Source organism: Myotis lucifugus, unplaced genomic scaffold (genome assembly GCF_000147115.1).
Source record: "Myotis lucifugus unplaced genomic scaffold, Myoluc2.0 scaffold_189, whole genome shotgun sequence".
NCBI classification, from domain to species: Eukaryota; Metazoa; Chordata; class Mammalia; order Chiroptera; family Vespertilionidae; genus Myotis; species Myotis lucifugus.
Window position 1 is genome coordinate 1,136,272 of NW_005871237.1, and position 22,946 is coordinate 1,159,217.

At 44.4% G+C, this 22,946-nt stretch overlaps 1 protein-coding gene across 1 annotated transcript in view; it reads left to right on the top strand.

Annotated features, from left to right (window-relative positions):
- The first annotated feature begins 192 nt into the window (after positions 1–192).
- TBC1D30 (TBC1 domain family member 30) overlaps positions 193–22,946 on the top strand; it is an 81,029-nt gene continuing 58,275 nt past the window's right edge. The window contains exons 1-3 of the mRNA XM_014462723.2: positions 193–657; positions 7,739–7,907; positions 19,955–19,985. Of these exons, the coding sequence (XP_014318209.1) occupies positions 207–657; positions 7,739–7,907; positions 19,955–19,985 (651 nt within the window). The 5' untranslated portion in view covers positions 193–206. The remainder of the gene's footprint in view (positions 658–7,738; positions 7,908–19,954; positions 19,986–22,946) is intronic.

The window sequence follows — 22,946 nt, forward strand, 5'->3', positions numbered from 1 at the left end:
GGGAAAGTCGGTTATCGTAAGACGTCTGGAGACGGGTGAGATTTGCCCTATCTGCGATTCGGAACTCGGCTGCTGGGAGCACGACTACTGTCTCCTGCGGAGAAACGCTCCTGCCTTCTTCCCTGAAACTGGCAGGCGGCCCAGCGGGGGAGCGGCCGGAGCGGCGGGAGCTGGGCGCCGGGCGCAGCGCACCACGCCGCGGGTCTATGAAGGTCCTTCCCACGGGCGGGGGCCCGACCCGGCGCCCGGAGCCTGAGGCCAGGCCGGAGGACGTCGTGGAGGAAGCGGTTCCTGCCGTGCCCCCGGCTCCACCCCTGCGGGGCGCGCCCGCGGCGGGGCTGCCGCCGGACCCCCAGGATCCCTGGGAGGGCGAGGAGGACGCGGAGCCCGGCGAGCGGCGGGGCGGGCGGACCAGCCGCACCGCGTCCCTGGTGAGCGGGCTGCTCACCGAGCTGTACAGCTGCACCGAGGAGGAGGAGGCGGCCGGCGGGGGCCGCGGGCCCGGGGGCCTCCAGCGGCGCCGCGACAGCCTCGACAGCTCCACCGAGGCCTCGGGCTCCGACGTGGTCCTGGGCGGGCGCGGCGACTCCCGGGAGCTGCAGGAGCTGCGGGAGCGGCCGAGCCAGCAGCACCAGCGCCTGTACCTGCGGCAGAAAGGTGAGGGGGGGGGGGGGCTGCCGGAGGGGGGTCCTGCCCGAGGGGCGGGCCTGCCGGAGGGGGAGCGGCCGCAGCCCCCCAGCCCCGCGCGCCCGGGCCCCCGCGCCCGCCGGTGCGCACCCGGACTGAGCCGTCTAGCGCACAGATGTTAAGTTCGGGGTGTCTCCATTGATGGGTCGCTGGCGTCCACAGTGTCACGGAAACACGATTAGACGTATTTCTTATCGTCTCCCCGAGCCGCATCCCCTTGGAGCCGTGGAGCGGAGCCTCCGTTGTTGGCGTGGCAGCAGCGGTCTCCACCCCGCCCCGTGTGTTTGTGGAGGCTCCAAGGGGAGGGGCAGTCCAGGGTCTAATGTCGCCACAACAGCTGTTAGGACAGGTTTGGAGTTTCTGATAAGTACACGTGAAGTGACTTAGGGCGCTGGGGGCAGTGAGGCATCTAGGGGCTTTTGTTTTTTTTGTTTTGTTTAAATCAGCGGTTCTCAACCTGTAGGTCGCGACCCCTTTGGGGGGTCGAATGACCCTTTCACAGGGGTCGCCTAAGACCATCGGAAAACACATATAATTACATATTGCTTTTGTGATTAATCACTATGCTTGAATTATGTTCATTTTGTAACAATGAAAATACATCCTGCGTATCAGATATTTACATTACTATTCATAACAGTAGCAAAATTACAGTTATGAAGTAGCAACGAAAATAATTTTATGGTTCCACAACATGAGGAACTGTATTAAAGGGTCGCGGCATTAGGAAGGTTGAGAACCACTGGTTTAAATAATGCGCCTCCCTGGCCACACTACTGGGATAGTGTTTAACTAGCGAGGCAGAATAATTCCATAATTCGGTTTCAAAGCAGAACGTGTGAATTCCATTTCCGCCGGAACGTCTGGTTTCAAGAAGCTCACTAGGTGGACTTTTCATTAGTGGAGGGCCCTAGAGTGTTGGCATTAGCACTTGGAGAATGTTGACATTATCAGTTGGAGAGGCCATCTGAAAATGGCCTTGGTTTTCAGGGGGAGAGGAGAATTTGTTGTTTCTTTTGTTATCAGACTCTGATGCTGTGTCCTAATTGAGATCCCCCCTCCCCCTCAACTGCTAATAAGTAGTTTGCCCTTCAGGCACTAACACAATTACTACAGTTGTCTTTTTTTAAATAGGTATGTCATGACTTCAATTTACAAAATGAAGTGAGGTGTGGAAAACATGCTAAACCACAACAGTTCTTGAATTCATGTCCTTGTGCTAAACTACCAGGAGAGAGGGGAAAGAGAGGATGCATAAGATAATAATATCCTGTCTCCTCTAATTGAAAAATCAGACTAGCTGTTGCTAGAAAACAAAAGAAAAGAAAAAAAAAAAAACTAACCAGAAAAGGAATAAATCTGTCTGCTTTCTCAAATCTATGTAAACAGCTTTCAGCTTCCTCTTTGGGCTTCCCAGTGAAGATTTTTCCCCCCAGCTGATTGTTACAAACGACTTCCACCTTCCTCCCCCTGCCTGGGCCTTGGCTGGAGTTGTGCCATTTCATTTGATACAATTATTTGGCTGTTCACCCAGCGTCTGTTTATGCCTAGAGTTCCGCAGGGCAATAGTTCTTTTAGAATCCAACAAAATCAGTTTTGAAGAATTATGATTTGGCTTTTCATTACAGAGCAAATTTGGAGGATTAGTAATTTCCTTTTGGAGGAGGAAATATGGCAAGCTAATTTTTAAAGAAGTAACAGTACAGCTTTGCAAGTGGATTTCAAACAAGTGACCACTGTAGTAATCATTCTTTTTTCTTAAAATTTAAATTCTTTATTGTTTAAAGTATTATGTAAGTCTCCTTTTCCCCCCATTGACCACTCCCTGGCTGCCCCCACCCCCCAGCACATGCCCTCACCCCTCAACCCCCTGTCTGTGTCCATTGGTTATGCTCATATGCACGCATGCAAGTCCTTTGGTTGATTTCTTACCTCCTCACCCCCTGTCTTCCCTCATAGGCTGGACAGTCTGTTCAATGCTTCTATGACTCTGGTTCTATTTTTGTTCATCAGTTTATGTTGTTTATTATATTCCACAAATGAGTGAGATCATGTGATATTTATCTTTCTCTGACTGGCTTATTTCACTTAGCACAGTGGTTCTCAACCTGGGGGTCGAACGACCCTTTCACAGGGGTCGCCTAAGACCATCAAAAAACACATATCTACACTAATAAAAGAGAAACATGGTAATTAGCGTACGACCGCTACCCTTTTCATTGGCTAATCAGTGAGTATATGCAAATTAATCGTCAGCCAAGATGGCGGCTAATTTGCATATGTCGGCTCCAAGCCACAGATTGAGGCTTTAGGCCTGGGTAAGGGAGGAGCCAGCCAGCGATCATTGAGCCAGCGATTGTTGATGGCAGCGGAGGTGGGGAACCAGGGCGGAGCCAGCCAGCGATCAGCTGAGGAGGGAGCTGGGGGTCCCCAGTCCAGGCCTAACACCTTGGCCAGAGGCTTTAGGCTTGGGCCAGGGAGGAGCCAGCCAGCGATTGTTGATGGCGGCGGAGGCGGGGAACCAGGGTGGAGCCAGCCAGCAATCGTTGATGGCAGCTGCGGGCAGCTGGGGGTGCCCCGGCCCAGGCCTAAAACCTCGGCCTGAGGGTTTAGGCCTGGGTCAGGGAGGAGCCAGCCAGGGATCGTTGATGGTGGTGGCGGCCCGAACTGGGGCGCAGCCAGCCAGTGATCCTTGATGGCCACGGTGGCTTGGAGCTGAGGGTGCCCTGGCCCAGGGCTAATGACTCGCCAGAGGCGTTAGGCCTGGGCAGGGGCCAAACCAGCAATTGGTGTGAACTACAGAGGAAACACCTTTTCTGACTGCTGATTGGTTAAGCTCCCTATATGCCACTGGTAATATTCTTAGTAACTTGGGTAATAAGAGTCCAAAAAGTGATCTAGGGTTTTTTTTACCTCACTCCTGGAGAAAAAAATGAAGGTCTGCTGCTGGAGGGTTAAGAAATGTCATATCCTGTCCTAGCCAGTTTGGCTCAGTGGATAATGCCTCGGCCTGCCCAACGCAGATTCTGGGTTCAATTCTGACCAAGGGCATGTACCTAGGTTGCAGGTTCCTCCCTGACTCCGGCCCAGGTCAGGGCTCATGCAGGAGGCAACCAATCAAAGTGTTCCTCTCACTTTGATGTTTCTCTCTGTCTTTCCCTTTCTCTTCCACATTCTCTAAAAATCAATGGAAACATATCCCCAGGTGAGGATAAAGAAAGAAAGAAATGTCATATCCTATGAAAGACACTTCTTGAAAATGCCTAAAGAAAGTTGTCATTTTTTCATGGTAAAGGGACTGGAGTCCGTGTTGATGAAAACACCTTGGTGGCTGCGGTGACTGGCAGTGGCTGCAGCAGCGGGGTGATGGGGCTGGTGCCTACCCCTGATCAGCCCAGTTGCCTTCCACAAAGGGAGGCCAGACTGCGGCTTAGGCCTGCTCCCCAAGGGGAGCAGGGAGCAGGTAGTAGGACACCCCCTAGGGCTCCCAGTATGTGATAGGGGGCAAGCTGGGCTGAGGGAACCCCCTCCCCAGTGCACAAATTTTTGTGCTCCGGGCCTCTAGTTGAATATATAATTGCATATTGTTTTTGTGATTAATCACTATGCTTTAATTATGTTCAATTTGTAACAATGAAAATACATCCTGCGTATCAGATATTTACATTACGATTCATAACAGTAGCAAAATTACAGTTATGAAGTAGCAACGAAAATAATTTTATGGTTGGGGTCACCACAACATGAGGAACTGTATTAAAGGGTCGAGGCATTAGGAAGGTTGAGAACCACTGACTTAGCATAATGCTCTCCAGTTCCATCCATGCTGTTGCAAATGTTAAGAGTTCTTCTCTTTTACAGCAGCGTAGTATTCCATTGTGTAGATGTACCACAGTTTTCTATAATAATCATTCTTAAGATATATAAGAGTCTGCTTTGCCCAGGTCTCAGTCTTATTGCATGGTTAGTTGCTTGTTAATCTTTTCTTGCAGTCAACCCTGTTAGGATGAACAAGGTACCATATTCTAGCCCTGACCGGTTTGGCTCAGTGGATAGAGCATTGGCCTGAGGACTCAAGGGTCTCAGGTTCGATTCCGGTCAAGAGCATGTACCTTGGTTGCGGGCACATACCCAGTAGGGCGTGTGCAAGAGGCAGCTGGTCGATGTTTCTCTCTCATCGATGTTTCTCTCTATCCCTCTCCCTTCCTCTCTGTAAAAAATCAATAAAATATATATTAAAAAAAGATACCATATTCTAATAGCCATGCCCCCTCCACCTTTATCAATAAACATCATTAGAGTACTAAGAAAAAAATAATCAGGTGATGGAAACAGCTGTCTGCTTAATTTTACAGCTTATTAGGTTACCTGGTTTTTTTTTTTTTCAGGGTAAAAAAAAAAAATCAACATAGTACCTAGTAGGAGTCTCATATAATGCAGATAACCTGTGTATTAATTCTCCCTTTTTTTCTGTTAGAGATTTTGCTGTAGCATCGATGTAGCACCTATTTTTACATATTTCGCATGTGTGGGTCCTTTATTTATTTGAGGCACCAAAATCGTTTCTCAGGAAATCTACACTCTTCTCAGTGTTTTCATTAAGGGATGAACTTTGGAGTCAAATGCTTAAGCTGATATCCTGCTACTGTTCCTTACTAACAGTGGGACCTCAGGCAAGCTATTTAACCTCTCTGTCTCATTTCTCTCACTTATAAGTAGGGATAATAATAATATCTACTTCACAGGACTGTACTGAGAATTATATAAGTTAATGTGTATAGCGTGCTCAATAAGTGTTAGATATAATAATAATATTTATTATATACACTGGGATTCCTTAGAAAGAAAATTGTCCATTGTTTGTCACTTGATCTCATTTTTCCTATTTATTTAAAACTGTGTTAGGAGCTGTAGCTGATGCCGTGGGGCATACAAAGGTAAAGAAGACTTTATTCCTGTCTTTGGGATGCTTGTATACCAGCAAATCATGCTGTAGGTTTCCAAACTGAACTCTGAAGATTTTCCCATATTGGACAACACATATAATTCAGAGACCCACAGAGCTGTAGGTACCTTAAGAGTCGCTGAAAAATGACTGTTTTGTGGAAGAAAGTATAATTTAAATGCAAGATGATAGTCCTACCCCTAGAACAGTGGTTCTCAACCTTCTGGCCCTTTAAATACAGTTCCTCATGTTGTGACCCCCAGCCATAAAATTTTCTTTTCTTCTTCATAACTGTAATTTTGCTACTGTTATGAATCGTAATGTAAATATCTGATATGCAGGATGGTCTTAGGCGACCCCTGTGAAAGGGTCGTTCGACCCCAAAGGGGTCTCGACCCACAGGTTGAGAACCGCTGCCCTAGAAGGAAAAATTTTAAACATTCAAAGAAAGGCTACCTGCTCTCTCTGAAGGAATCTAAGAATGAAGAGCCTCTGATCTCCTCTGGTAGCTGGTTCTCATAGTTGACCATTCTTAGAACCCAAGTAGTTTCATTTAACCTAAGTGAGCTCTGATTTCCCATGACATGCCACCGTGTTTGAACTCAGGGTGAGAGAAATAACTGGTCTGTGTTCTCTTCTTCATAGACATTCCTTCTTCTTATTTTAGTGCTATTTATGTTAATGTTTATAAAGAGTATTCACATTTGTTTCTCAGAATAATCTCGTTTTCTAAGCATAATTTGAGTCTTTGAGCACGACCTTGCCTGAGATCACACAGATAGTTGGTTGGTCCAAAGGAAGTTCTTGTTCACTCAAGGTCAATTAGCATTTTCCAAATGACGTGGTCAGCTATGACAGAGGTTAAAGCAACGCCCTGCACTTCTTATACAGACTCAAAAAGTTCACTTCCTCTGACCTCTGAAGTACTTTTCTTACTTTTGTTCTCTTCTGATCCTGCCTAGTTTCTCCAAATCATTTTCAACGTGAGTAGATCCAACCCCCACACAGGACCTCTACTGAGGGCCTCGCCAGTGCCAAGCTGAGCAGAAGGCTTTCCTGCCTGGCTGTTCACACTGTAATGACTGACGGTCATGTCAGGAGTGGCAAACAACACTCCCAAATTGTAATGGTCACTCACATAAAGACTGTTGACATCTCTGATTCCCAAGTCTTTTGTTCACTTGTAGAAAACTGCTGTTGAGAATATTAGCTTTATGAATATAGAATTATTTTTAATTTATTCATTTAAAGGAAATTTACTTTCTGCACATTTGAAAAATTACTGAGTTTCGAAGATGAGATATTGTACCTAATATTCAAGCTATTGGAAGACTGTATATTTAAAATGAAAAAAGTATTTTCACATTTATCTGCATTAGAAAATGGTAGTATTATTTACTTTTGATTGATTACTTACAAACAAAGGTGAATACTTTAAAAAATATTTATCAGGCCCTAACTGGTTTGGCTCAGTGGATAGAGCGGACTGAAGGGTCACAGGTTTGATTCCGGGCAAGGGCAGGTGTCTTAGTTGCAGGCTTGATCCCAGGTCGTGGTTGGGGCCCGTGCGGGAGGCAAACAATCGATGTGTCTCTCTCTCACATTGATGTTTCTCTCTCTCTGTCTCTCCCCATCCTCCCTCTCTTCCACTCTCTTTAAAAATCAATGGAAAAATATCCTTCAGTGAGGACTAACAACAACAACAAAATATTTATCAAGTCTATCTTTGATGCAACAGACTCGAAAAGATTATTTTCTTGCAGCTTAGTCTCTAAGTACATTGATGATACCAAATATACATGCCAGTTTTCAAGCTATGAAAGGCAAATTTGCAACCAGAGCTAAATATGGTAAAAGTTAAGAGTCTTGCTTACATATTACAGGTGGATAAAATTTATTTTACAGTATTTGTCTCATTGACAGGGCAAGAAATGGATGAGTGACTTATTTGATTAGAATATCTTAACTGAATACTGAGTGAGAACCCAGAATTACCTGCATGGATGTTCTAGAATCTAGATAATTATCTTACGATTAGTATCATGTTGGCATTTGTATTCCTCTCAGGGTGTTTATTGTTCTATTTTAAATCTTCTTTTCTAATAGACACTAATGAACTGAAGACGATCCTCCGAGAGCTTAAGTACAGAATTGGCATTCAGTCGGCGAAGTTACTCCGGCAGCTGAAGCAGAAAGATCGGCTTCTGCATAAAGTCCAGAAGAACTGCGATATTGTGACGGCGTGCTTGCAGGCCGTGTCACAGAAGAGAAGTAAGTGCTGGAGTGGGGTTAGCCCTTTTGCCACATGCGACTGGAATGGTAGTGAGCTGAGTCAATAGTCGTTGTGTTTTTGAATCTGTTGAAAAGTTTTAAATGGAAATTTATCCCCTCAGAACTAAGAACTACCAACAACTCGTACAGCTTCCTGTTTTTTTTCAGTTAAAATGTATTTTGCATGTCTGAGGTTACAAACTTAGTTTTCTTTTTTTTTTCAAACTTAGTTTTCTTATTCTCTATTTGCAGCAGCACTTCACTGTGACATTGGTTATTTTTACATGATGCTACACAATGACAAAAATCTTTATTCTAAAAACAGTACCCAATAGATACAACCTAAAAGGCATATCTTTGTTTTCGTATTCTCTTTGTGCTTAATAAGTGAATTAAAAACTGATTTAAAAGGAAACTCCTGTAACAGGACCTTACAACTTGCTCTGAGTCCTGGAAAGGACAAAATATTTTAACAAACCCATCTAGTAGGTAACCCGGTCATAACTAAGAGATGCATGGTTTGTTAATTGAGTTAAAAATTGTTAAATTGCTAATGCATGTCAAATACCAGATAAAAGCTTGTGAATTAATTTTGTAATTCTCCATGCAGTCGTTTTATGTTCTATTCTGCTAACATTTCCCTATTTTTGTTTTGTATTCTTTATTAACATGCAGCATGGCAGAACAGTATGTTCAGGTATGGTAAATATAGGCACCAACAAAGTGTTTTGCTAAAACACCTGTGGCAACTTTATAGGTGCATGTGAAAGTTGCCTCTTCCTGTTCCTTTACTCTGTCACATTTTACATGTAAAGTGACACTTCCTAGAGTCACTTTAATTTTAATTCCAAACTAAGATGCATTTCTTTTCATAAAACAATTTTCAGGGCGTGGTTAGTTTTAGATTACATTAATGGTTACATTCTATTCTTATGTTTATTATTAAAAGACAGTTCTATGTTTTCTTCCTCCTCTTTGATTATATCACTGTTTGTTATCCCTAAATTCTTCTTCTTGCTGTTCACTAAAGAAGGTTTCAACCTAATGTGTATTAAATACAATGCTGCTTGATTATCGTAATGACATAATGGTCCATATGAGAAACAGGAATGTAGTTGAGTAGACTTTTTTTGAAAGGTATATATATTTTAATTGATTTCAGAGAGAGGAAGGGCGAGGGAGAGAGAGAGATAGAAACATCAATGATGAGAGAGAATCATCGGCTTGGCTGCCTCCTGCACAACCGCCACTGGGGATGGAGCCCACAACCCAAGCATGTGCCCTGACTGGGAATTGAAGCGTGACCTCCTGGTTTGTGGGTCAGTGCTCAACCACTGAGCCACATGGGCTGGGTGTTGAGGAGACTGTTTTTGAATAGAGTTTTCTCCAGAGCCAGGCACTTATCTGAAATAGCTAGTGAAGGAAGAGGGTATAGATATATACACCAAGTAACCAGATTATTATGACCACCCCATCAGTACTTCATTGACACTTCCAAAAATACTGAATATTGAAAACTTCCTAATCAAATACTCTCAAGGTTTTATTATTATTATTATTATTATTATTTTCATAACTAATTCACTTCATTGTACTGATGAGGTGGTCATAATAATCTGGTCACTCAGTGTAGATGTGTTTATATGTATGTTTATCTATAAAACATTGGCAAGCATTATAGGTATCTGCTGTTTTTCCATGGATTCTGATTGATTCACAAGTGCCCAGTAAATATGTTATTATTTTCCTCTTTTATTTTAAGATGAAAGTTTCGATTCTGATATTTCTCTTTTCACAATTGTGTTTTCACCTACCCATTGTTGTTGCTTGTATCAGAAGTTAAAAGCACTAAGTGGTAAGTGCACTTTGTGGTAAGCGGAGTGTGGATGTGTGGGAAAGCATCGGGGACATGGAGCCAGTGTCAGGAGACCGAGAGGAATGTCAGGCTGGCACAGGACCATGGGCTGATGAATACCAGGGACTGAGTCATTTAGGATTTGAACCTACTTGCCTGATGAAAGGACCAGCATTTATGTCTTGTAGAAAAATGTGTCCATAAGCATCAGTTTAACTTGTAAATTGGTGAATGCACACTTCCCATGTACTTTAGGGTTTGTCTCTTTAATTCTAGACAGGGCTTTGCATTTCAGACAATATAGGGTTAATGGCTCTTTTCCTTGGGAGTTTAAGTCTCACCTTGGTAATAAGACTCTGTTAAATGGAACAGAATATATTTTGTTGACTTAAGGAATAACGGTGCATCAAAATGATCATTTTCATCATATAATATTGTTTTATGATGTAGATAGACGGTGTTAGAAATTTGATTAGGTGGTTCTTTTAATTCCCTTTTAGATCTCCAGAGGTTAGATGTTTTGTGAGTAAATGCCTGCTTCCAGTAGTTGCACTTTTTGCCTCTTTCCTCAAGGTCCAGTAATAACAATTAGAGTTGTGGAGAATTGAGATTTAACTATCACACTGAGCTTTCTGCTGGGGTTCAGCAGAAATTTACATAATTTTAGTAGTGATTGGCACTGATGCATTCAAATGTTGACTCATTTACATTTAATATGCAAAAATCCAGATAACCTTTTTCCCCCCACATGGATTCAGTGCTTATAGTTCTTTCCATGAGTGACTTTCCTCCTTCCATAACTTGCTGTGGAATAAAACTATTTTAATGTTTATTAAAATGGGTTATTTCCTGTTGATAAATTAAAGGGGAATAGTAATTTTGAAATAAGAATCATAAGTAAGTGTGGATTATGAACCAAAATGACTAGGTCATTTTTATTTCTAACACAGATGATATAACTATGTAGACTTTATAGTTTCCTACACTAAGCCTTATGGTAGAAAACATTTATTTTAAAACAGGTGGGAATAAGAAAAGCAGGATCAAAACTTGCCTCATAGAAGAGCAGATTTCCCCCTTATGTTTATCCATTCATCTAAGGATAATCATGGTATAACCAGTTTAATATTAATAATAAAATCAATGCCCTAGCTGGTTTGGCTCAGTAGATAGAGCGTCGGCCTGTGGACTGAAAGGTCCTCGGTTCTGTTCCGGTCAGGGGCACATGCCCGAGTTGCGGGCTCAACCCCCAGTAGGGAGCATGCAGGAAGCAGCCAATCAATGATTCTCTCTCACCATTGATATTTCTATCTGTCTCTCCCTCTCTCTTCCTCTCTGAAATCAATAAAAATATAAAAAAAAATAAAATTAATAAGAATGGCAGCAGCTGTAACCATTCATTATATACCTGCTTTCTGCCAAAATGTTGGTTTTGTCTCTCATAGCAATTCAAATAAAGTATGTATCTTTAGGCACATTGTGTTAGGAAACTGAGAATCAGAAAGTTTAATTTGCTAAAGTCTCATAGATAAGTGGTTGAGATGGAATTTGAAGATAGCTATCTCAAAAGTCCACTCTTTCTACCATAAATTGTGACAAGAGGGTTCTATTTCTTAGCCATTAATTGATACTTCTGTAATATTATTAGAATACTAGAGGCCTGGTGCACGGATTCATGCACCAGTGGGGTCCCTCGGCCTGGCCTGTGGGATCGGGCTGAAACTGGCTCTCTGACATCCCTGGAGGGGTCTTGGATTGCGAGAGGGCACAGTCCAGGCCGAGGGACCCCACCAGTGCATGTTCGAGGCCGGGGAGGGATGTGGGAGGTTGGCCAACCAGGGAGGGATCTCGGGAGGGCTCCAGGGCATGTCTGGCCCCGTCTCACTCAGTCCCGATCAGCCGGACCCCAGCAGCAAGCTAACCTACCAGTTAGTGTCTGCCCCCTGGTGGTCAGTGCATGCCATAGCAAGTGGTTGAGCGGCCTTAGCATATCATTAGCATATTACGCTTTGATTGGTTGAACGGACGATCAGACAACTGGACACTTAGCATATTAGGCTTGTATTATTTAGGACTAGAGGCCCAAAGCATGAAATTCATACAAGAGTAGGCCTTCCTTCCCCCGGCTGCCAGCACTGGCTTCCTTCTGGCACCTGAGACCCGAGCTTCCCTCCAGCCGCCAGCACATGGGACCCAGGCTTCCCTCGCAGCCCAGGCTTTGTCTGGAAGGACGTCTGGTCTAATTAGCATACACTTTTATTATTATAGATGGGTGGAACAATAAGAAATTTGTAACATGCATAGGACATAATACAATTTTCAGGTTTATGTATTCTGAATATGAGTCTTTGTCAGATATATGTGCTGCAAATACCTTTTCCATTGATTTTTTTTTTTTAGAGAGAGTGGAAGAGAGAGGTAAAGACAGAGAGAAATATCGATGTGAGAGAAACACATCGATTGGTAGCCTCCTGCATCCCCTGACCAGGGCCCAGGCTGGGGACGAGCCTGCAACCAAGGTACATACCCTTGACCAGAATTGAACCTTTGGTCTGCAGGCCGATGCTCTATCCATTGGCCAAACTGGCTAGGGCTCTGCTGTTGCTTTCTCAAATTTCTTAATAATTTTTGAACAAGGGGTCCACAAATTATGTAACTAGTTTTGCCTTTATGGCTGGTACTTTTTCTATCCTGTTTAAGAAATCTTTCAATAGCAAACTCATGAAGAATTTCTCCCACATTATTTCCTAGAAGCTTTATTATTTTGTTTTCATATCTAGATCTAGATCCACCTGGAATTGATTCATTATGCTGTGTAACATGAAATAGGAGTCCTATTTCATTTTGTCCACATGGATATCTAATTGACTCAGCCCTGTTTATTGAAGAAACCATCCTTTTATCATTGCTCTGGGGAGCCATCTACACTAATAAAAGACAAAGATGCTAATTGACCATAACTTCGCTATGCCCAACCCACGCCCACCAGCCAATCAGAGCGACTATATGAAAATTAACCCAACCAAGATGGTGGCCGGCAGCCATGGAGCTGGAGCAAGCAGGAGGCTTGGTTGCCCTGGCAATGGAGGAAGCCAAGCTTCCCGCCTGCTCTGGCCGGCTGTGGCCTCCGCAAAAGGCAACAAAGTTTCAATTATAGAAGCTAAATAAATCCCAGATACCTGCTTCCAGCCAGCCTCCACTGGGAGCTTGGGTGGCTGAGGGCTGTGGCCAGCCTGCAAACAGCCATCAGCCCCTCACCCAGGATGGCCATACCCTCATGGGGTGAGGGTCCCTGCTGGGGGGCTTGGCCAGCCTGCAAACAGCCATCAGCCCCTCACCCAGGCTGGCCAGGCACCCCAGCGGGGACCCCTACCCTGAAGGGGCTGTGGCCAGCCCCTCGCCCAAGCCACACCCACCGGCCAATCAGAGCGACTATATGCAAATTAACCCAACCAAGATGGCGGCCGGCAGCCACCGAGCTGGAGCAAGCAGGAGGCTTGGTTGCCCTGGCGATGGAGGAAGCCAAGCTTCCCCCTGCCCTTGCTGGCTGTGGCCAGCCTGCAAACAGCCATCAGCCCCTCACCCAGGCTGGCCAGGCACCCCAGCGGGACCCCCACCCTGATCTGGGACACCCTTCAGGGCAAACCAGCCGGCCTCCACCCATGCACCAGGCTTCTGTCCTATATAATAAAAGGGTAATATGCAAATTGACCCTAACAGCAGAGCGAATGGGAATTACTGGTCACTATGACACACACTGACCACCAGGGGGCAGACGCTCAATGCAGGAGCTGCCCCCTGGTGGTCAGTGTGCTCCCACAGGGGGAGCTCTGCTCAGCCACAAGCCAGATTGACGGCTGCCAGCATAGTGGTGGTGGCGGGAGCCTCTCCCACCTCCTCAGCAGCGCTAAGGATGTCCGACTGCAGCTTAGGCCTGCTCCCTGCTGGCAAGTGGACATCCACGAGGGCTCCCGGGCTGCCAGAGGGATGTCTGACTGCCAGCTTAGGCCCAATCCCCCGGGGAGAGGGCCTAAGCCAGCAGGTGGTCATTCCCCGAGGGGTCCCTGACTGCAAGAGGGCACAGGCCGGGCTGAGGGACCCTCCCGAGTGCACAAATTTTTGTGCACCGGGCCTCTAGTCTATATATATAAAAGCCTAAGCGACCGTTATGACCTGTTGACTGAACATCTGGTCAACCGGTCGCTATCATGCACACTGGCCACCAGGGGGCAGACGCTCAATGCAGGAGCTGCCCCCTGGTGGTCAGTGTGCTCCCACAGCCAAACTCATGTGGTCCCTCCCCCTGGCCGGCCAGCCCCAATCGGCCCCGATCATCAGCCAGGCTGAGGGACCCCACCTGTGCACGAATTCATGCACCGGGCCTCTACTTGTATAAAATCAGGTGTCCAGTGCGTCTGAGTCTCTTTTTGCGCTCTTATTCTGTTTTGCCTTATTTGTTTATCCTGGGCCAATACAACACTGTCTTACTTCACTTTCTGTTAACTCCTAATATCTGATAGTGTAGGTTCTTACCTCTTGTTCTTCAAGATTCTTTTGGTTATGATTGGCTCATTGGAGGGTGAATTGACATCTTTACAATGTGGAGTCTTCCAATTTATAAATATGGTGTTTTAAAATTTATTTGAATGTTTTACAGTTTTCTATGTAGAGGTCTTTCGTATAGGTTTTACTAGATTTATTCTTAAGTAGCTCAGATTTCTTGATGCTCTTTTAAATTGGTATCTTTTTAAAAATTAATGTTCTGTTTGTTTCTAGTACATTTAAATATGGTTGTTTTTACACATTGACCTTATATCTAGTAATCCTACTTTTTCTCTTTTTTTATTCTAATTATCTGTAAATTAGTTTGTTTCTAAGTATATAATCTTTAGCATCTGTGAGTACTGTTAGTTTTATGGATTTACAGATTAATTTTAATTGACTTCAGAGAGGAAGGAAAGGAGAAAGAACAAGCGAGAGATAGAGATAGTGATGAGAGAGAGAGAGAGAGAGAGAGAGAGAGAGAGAGAGAAGGAAACATATACGCCTGACCAGGGATCAAACTCCAAACCTAGGTATGTGCTCTGACCAGGAACCAACCCTTGACTTTCCGGTGCACGGGATGGCGCTCTAACTAACTGAGCCACACAGGCCAGGGCTGGATTTCTTTACCATTCTTTAATGTCTTTTTCTCAGTCTGTGCACTGGCTAGGATCTCTAGAATAATGTTGAATAGGAGTAGAGACAATGGGATGAAAATTTTTGTTTATGTTCAACCTAAGAGGGAAAGTTTTCTTTTCATGTTTCACCGTTAAATACAATGCTTCCTAAAAGTTTTCTGTAGAAATCCTGTAATAAATTAAGGAGTTTTGCCCTGGCCAGTGTGGTTCAGGGGTTGAGCATAGACCTAGGAACCAGGAGGTTCGATTCCTGGTCAGGGCACATGCAGGCTCAATCCCCAGTGTGGGGCATGCAGGGGGCAGCCATTCAATGATTCTTTCTCATCATTGATGTTTCTATCTCTCTCTCCCTCTCCCTTCCTCTCTGAAATCAATAAAAATATATTTTTTAAAAAATTAAGGAATCTCCTTGTCCAATTTGCTAAGATGATGAATTTTTATCATATACTTTATTGCTGTAGTGAGATAATATGATGAATTTTTTATATTTTATTGAATGTTAAAACCTCTTTGCATTCTTGGAAAATCCTAAACAACATATATATTTATATAATCTGGATTTGGTTGCTAATATTTTGTTTATGATTTTTATGGCTATGTTATGAGTGAGATTAACCTATAATTTTCCTTTCTTATAATGCTCTTTTCAGGGCTTGGGAGCCTCATAAAGAAGTTACAAAGTGTGCCCTCCTTTCCCATTCTTTGGAAGACATTGTGCTAGACTGGGTTATTATTTCCTTTATGTTTGCTAGAATTCACTAGCAAAACATTTGGTCTGATGTTTTCTTTGTAGGAAGGGCTGAAATTATGGATTCAACTTTAAACAAAATAATTATAGGATCATTTGTATTTTCTATTTCTTCTTGTATTAGTTTTGGGAAATTATATAGAATTTGCCCATTTCACATAATTTTTCACGTTTATGGGCATAATATTCTTGGGATCCTCTAGTGTTTTAAGATACTAAAACAATTTCACTGACTTAAACAGGAATTCACTTACTACTTAAAATATTTTTATCATTGAGTGTATCCTCATAAAGAATATTCTAATAGATGCATATCTATTTTAAAAGTAATTAAACAAAGATCTACGTATGTGGATATCTACTTATCAAGATTGAATAATAGATATTACTGCCATGTTAGAAGTCCTCGTGTGTGCCTTCCTGGTTGAAATCTCTCTCCCACATTTATGTTAATTACTAGAGGCCCGGTGCACGAAATTTGTGCATGGGTACATTCTCTAGGCCTGGCTGGCGATCGAAGTGCGAGTGTCTGGTGTGGAAGGGCAGGTCCCAGCTGACCTCTGAGCCCTGGACAGCACCTGGGCCCCAGGGCCCCCACGCGCCCCCGTCCGCCTGAGTCACAGCACCCGAGTCCCCACGCAGAGATGCGGTGAGCGCAGCCAGACGCCATGGGCCGGGGCGCCGTGTGGGCCACTGGGCCACCCAGCGGCGCTGCATGGAAGCTGGGTGGGCAGCATGCTCTCTCCCTGCTGGCTTCGCAAACCAGCTCCTGTGCAAACCCACAGGGAACCCGACTGGCCCCTGCGGTCCCAGTGGCTGTGGCCCGGCTTACCTGGAAAAGGCCATGTGGGTGTGGGGTGGGCTCCTCACGGGTGCCTGCCACCTGAGCCCGGGGGTTGGGGTGGGGGGTAGGAGGGCGCTTCCCTCGTGTGCTAGCCCTGGCATCCCGATGGAGGGTAGCAGGGGGCAGTGAGAGCGAGCTCAGTGGACACCCGCATTCTCACCGCATCTCCGTCCCTGTCAGCCCCGTCCCAGGTAGCTGCTGAGAGGTCGTAGAGTGTCGCTGATGCCTGCCATGTTCCATGCCCCTGCCCTGATGATCAGCACATGTCATAGCGAGCGATCGAACTCCCGGTCTCCTGGTCGAACTCCCATTGGGGGGACAATTTGCATATTAGGCTTTTATTTATAGGATTCCCTTGCTCTTCTCTATCGTTCTTCCATCTCCTGTGTGTATTCCTAAGCAACATAAAATTTGGAAAAACTGAGTAGCAAGCCCAAGCCTAGTTTGTAGGGGAAGGATAATGTTACCTCTGTTTAATAAAAGCTCTCAAAAGATAAACAGTCTCGGGTCACACAGTCTGAGGTTGGGTTCCCCCGAGACTGCACAGGGACCCCCTTCTGGGAGAGCCAGGGGCAAGGTTATAAATGAATCCTGTGGCATCTGCCAGGGCTAGTTGCTGAATGAGCAGCTAGGCTGGGGGAGTGGCCTGCTTTTTATTTTTGATTCAAAGCTCACCATGACCTTGCTGTTGCTCTCAAAAGTAGGTCAGAGCCGAACACTTCTGTGGACATGGAGGGGTAGGGAGAGCAGGCACTTCATCAGCATGCCATGAGATGAACACAGATGAGAGCCCTGGGCATTGTGTCCTCATGTGAGGAAGATGGTGCAATAGCAGGAAGCACCTCAGGGTGACTGTTCTCAGTACAAGTGTCGCTTGAGCCACTCTGCTCCGTCTGGGCTGGCCGTGCTGTGTCTGGGATCTCCCTTCCCTCTCCTGGAGGCTGTCTTTGTCTCTCTCCTCTGTTGGATCTCTTGCTTCCTGTCTTCTCGCGTTTTCTTCTTTCTTGATTATTGTTTTTATATTGTTGCCCATCACAAGTTTTTAGGGCTTGTGTAGGAATGAAAATGTCTTTATTAGGTCCTCACTTGGATTGACAATAACTGTGCTATTGACTTCTTGCTTCCACTCTTACTGGGGAGAAGTCAGAAGCCATTCTGATTCTTCATCCTTTGTCCTGAACTGTTTGTTTTTCCTCTTTGAAAGCTTATGGAATCTCTTTTCTTGGTGTCCTAAAATTCACGATCACCTTGCTTGGTATGGGTGTGTTTTCACCCATTGTGCTGGGCCTAAACAGGCTCTTTTAATCAGACAACTTATGTCCTTCAGTTCTGCAAAATGTACGTGAATTATTTCTTTGATACTCTCCTTCCTCTCCCTACCCCCATTGCTGTGATTCTTTTGTTTGGCCGTCAGAACTTGTGGACTAGTTCTGTAATATTATTGTTTCTTATTTTCTACCCCCTCTTTTCTTTTTCTCTTTACTTTTTCAGAGATTATCTCAACTTTATTTTTCAATCCTGTTATTAAGACCATTTGGGGGATTGTTATTTGGATTTTTGTTAATCCTCATCCGAGGATATTTTTTTCCATTGATTTTTAGAGAGAACGGAAGGGAGGGGAAGAGAAAGAGAGAGAGAAACATCAATGTGAGAGAGACATATCTATTGGTTGCCTCCAGCACATGTCCCCCCCAGGGCCAGGGATCGAACCTGTAAGAATGAAGTACGTGCCTTTGACTGGAATCAAACCCTGGCTAACGCTATAACCACTGAGAAAAACTGGCCAGGGCTGGATGTTTTTCTTTATACAGTTGTATCCTCTTCTTGTTTCAAAGGTGCAATATATATTTTTTTGCGCTAAGGATATTAATGATAGAGACTAAGACAAACAGAAAAAAACAATTTAGAGGAAATAGATTACACAGGGAGGGAAGAAACTTTCAAAACTGCTCTTATTCTTGTCTGGTATTTCTTCTGGGACCTGTCTGATTCCTCAGGGAAGGGTCTTCTCACCTGCTTGGATGGTGAAGGTCTGCGGTAAGACCTGGGGTCTCAGAATACGGTATGCATGTGGTCACTGAATCCTTCTGTTTTAGGTAAGCTGTTTTTTCAGCAACTCTCTGTTTCAACCCTCTTCAAAAATGAAACCTTCAGCCCTGGCTGGGTAGCTCATTTGGTTGGAGCATTGTCCCGATATACCAAGGTTGCGAATGAATGCATAAATAAGTGGAACAACAAATTGTTGTTCCACTTACTCTCTCTCTCTCTCTCTCTCTCTCTCTCTCTCTCTCTCTCAATAAATTAAAAATGAAACCTTTAAACTTTTTCAGGGATGGGAGAGGAGTACATAATTGCTCACCTCATGAAGTTGAGGAGGGGACCGAGGGAGCCACCTGCTTTCAACAGTTATCTCTGAGTCTCCTTATTAAGCCTCTTCAAGCCTCGCTGCCTGTCTCTGAGTCTTTTGTGGACTGTGTGGTGTAATAGAGGTTGGGTTTGAGCTTTCCCATGCCAATTGGGATTTAGCTTTCTAGGGTCTGCTAAGTCAGTTTCTACTTGTCCGTAGGTTTTTCAGCATCAAAATTCTGTTGCTGGTGTCTCTGCTTCTTCCCTTTTCCCCCTGGTCTTTGTGGGTGATGATAAACAAAAACATCTTCCCTGTATTTTTTGTGGTTTTGGTGGGGAACCAAAATTAGATGCAATTTTTTTTCATTTTTCCTTTTATCTCAGATGTGTATGTTCCTTTTACATAAATTCATTTGTTTTGATAGATGTTTGCATTTTTTCCAGCTTTGAGATACTTGATATATAAAGTAGTTAGCATTTAGATTAAGGTAGATTTGCCTTAAAATTGGATTTTGGTGAATTTGTGAATTTTGTGCACAAATTTGTTATTGTTGATAAACAGATTTAGGTATGTTTTTCATATATAGCAGCTTGGTGTGCCCTGAAGTAACTTAGTAAGAATATGTCTAGATGAAAGAAATTGAATTATAATTGCTTACAATACATTTTAGCAACAGTTTTCTCTCATTCTCTCAAAACTCTTTAGTGTTTTGTCACTGGGTCATTTTTCCATTTTGTCATAATTTACTTATTCTTATACGTACTGTAAATTTTTGTAATATTTGAAAGTACAACAATAATTTTTGAACCTCCAACTTCTGAAAAATTAGTGTGGCTTTGAAAAAAACAGATGTTTCTTTGTTATTGCAAAGAAAACTATGTTTTAGGGGGGAAATCTGAATCTCAAAGTCATAATAGTTTAGAGCTAGAAGAGAACTTACACCTGATTTCTGTTTTCTCCGAACCTATGCCTGAGCAGAGTGACACGTGGAAGAGTAAATAGTGCGGCTGAAACTCACTCAGCGGGTTGGTGACTCAGTTCAAGGCTCCCCTGGTTGGTAGGTGCCCTTGCTATCAGTTGTGACAAAAGAAAATTCAATCTAAAGCCAGTAGGGGGAGCTCTTTTTCTCTTTTATGCTTTCCCAAGAACTGCACATTTATGTTCTCTGTGTTGTCAGAGCTTGAATCCTGGTTCATCCACTTTCTAGATGTGCCATTTCGTGCAGGTTCCTTAACACCTCTGAACTTCAGTTTTCTCATCAGTAAAAAGGGGACGATGATGATGACAGTAACCGCTTCATAGGGTCACTGTGAGAACTGAGTGAGTTGAAGTATATAAAATGCTTAGAACTGTGTCTGGCTCTATTATTTACTGTTATTGCCATTATCCCTGCAGCGGGGAGGTTAGGGGCTGCCTTTCCCACCAGCATGTGCATCCTTGCCTGTTTAAGGCAACTGTGAAGGTTGCTGGGGCTCCTCACAGTAAAAGAAATCAGTGGGATGGGGTTATTTGAGGAGGAGATAGTGAATAATCATAAGTAGGGATTTTATAATTAGCTCTTTGGGAAAGGATGGCTCACTTTTCTTCAATAACATACAAGGAGATTGCTGCTCCTTTCTGTGTTTCTTTTGAGATGATGATATGTAAACATGTTTTTCAGACACTTGTTATATATTATAGTAGGCAACTGCCTATATGTGCACAGGGCAATAGGAGCAAAGGTAAGAACTAGCCAAATCCTCCTTGAAGCACCTGGAGGCATTTCAAAGAAGAACTAGGGTTAGAAGAATGATTGAAATGTGCCGTGGGGACGAGGGTAGGAGGGCTGGAGAGACCTTCCAGGCCGAGATAACGGTGCAGAGGCTGTGAGAGGGTCGGGTGTCTCAGGTACTTATCTAGCATTGTTGGATATAACTTTGGAGGCCTGAGGGAAGTGGAAGAAGTTGAGGCTGGAGTTTATATTGTGTCTTGTAGCACCATTACTGAGCGCAAGAGTGGCACAATTGGATTTGCATGTTTCACTGGTCATTTTGGCAGCAGGCTGGAGGGTGAGTGGATGTGAGGAGTATCGGGAAGAGGCTGATGCAGTAAATTAGTAGAATCGATGGGCCCTGGGCCAAGGAGCTCTGGAAGTGGAGAGAAGGCAAAGAGGTATTTAGGAGGGAGATTGGATTGGACTGGGAGGGAGGTGTGGGAAGAGGAGGAATCTGAGAGCTGAGGGCTTGGAGAAGGTGTGGGAGGGACCAGTAAGTGCTTGCAGCTGAACTCCTTGCTCAGGGGACCCACACAGGCCTGCTAGGGAAGAACGAGCCATTGGAGTAGGAGAGCCACGAAGGAGAGCAGCGCCCAGGAAGCTGCTGGAGGACAGAGGAGAGTTTCAGAGGTGCAGATTTTTCGTCTAAAGAGCAATTATCCAGAACTATATAATTATAGATGCACATGTGCGTGCATCTATAATTACCATAGAGAAGTCAAATAGGAAAAGAATTGTAAAGGGCATTGGATTTTTGCCATTTTAAAACGACGTGAGAGGAATTTCTGTTTAGTCAAGTGATGGAGACAGAAGCCACATAACACTCGGTTTCCATAGCAAGGGAGTGCTATTCTTTCCCAAGGTGTTTGGCGGTGAGATGGGATGAGGACTAGGCTTGTTCTGCCTTCCTTGTATAGAGACTTTTCGACCCCCACCCCACCTTTGGTTAGAACCGATGAACCTTTTCTCCCTCTGAACCCCACCATTTCCTATCCTGACTCTATAAGAGCACACATAATATTTTATTATATTTGCTTCCTTTTTTATTGTAATTTTTCTCTTTATACCATTAGACATAGATCTTCTGGGGGGATGGACTAAGTCATCCATCTTTTTATTTTTAGTATCTATTACAGTAGACACTGGCATCATAGTCAGGCTCATGGAATGTTGGATGGATGGATGGATAGCTGGATGGCTGGATAAACTGAGGTTGGCTCAAAGTTACTGTGTGTGCGCACATGTGAAGCAGGTGACTTGGCGATGAGAGCAAGAGAGAGGCTAGACCAGGCTCGGCGCTTGGGAACAACGGTACGTGTTTGGAATTAGCACTTCGGTAAACGGGAAAGGGACTGATGAGGAAGGAGCAGCCTCAGGATTGCTGAGATTGGAACTTTGTGGACAGTGAATGTGCATTGATTTTGTGAAGTTACAATATCGTAGACTTTTGGAGCTAGAGGGAACCTCAGAATGAATCCAGTGTAACCCGCCTATTGAACACAGGACTCTGGGTATGTGCACTGCCTTCCTAGCTAGATTGAGAGCCATGTGAGAGTCTGGCCATTGGCAAGTACACATTTATTCATTGATAATGTTAATACACACTTACCTCTACACGAGGGTGGAGTGAGTAGAGAAAATTAGGTTGCATCATTCTAGTTTGAAAGTCTGAAAAATTATTAGAAAATTTATGTATCAGGCAGCAGGAGCATAGCAAAGGCAGATGATTCAGCTGTGTTGTCTTTATAGAGTATCTCTTTAACAGAATTGTAAAATTTACTTATCCAATTCCAGATATGCATCTGACTCTGTCTCCCTCCCCACATTGCAGGAGGTTTTTTCCTACTTGCTCCTTGGCATTTTTGTCATCATTTTTACTTTCAATGGATTATATACCTTTGAGCAATAATGTAATGTCACTTTTTTTCTGGTGAGTGCATGAACAAGTAGGTGTTTGTAATGAACTCTGTATAGAAATATATTTTGACTAGAGGCCCGGTGCACAAAATTTGTGCACTGGTGGGGGGGGGGGGGCGGGTGGTTGTCCCTCAGCCCAGCCTGCACCCTCTCCAATCTGGGACCCCTCGGGGCATGTCCGACTGCCAGTTTAAACTGGCAGTCAGACATCCCTCTCACAATCCAGGACTCCTGGCTCCCAACCGCTTGCCAGCCTGCCTGCCAGCCTGATCACCCCCTAACCACTCCCCTGCCAGCCTGATCAATACCTAACTGCTCCCATGCCGGCCCGATTGCCCCCAACTGCCCTCCCCTGCAGGCCTGGTCACCCCCACTACTCTCCCTCGCTGGCTGATCACC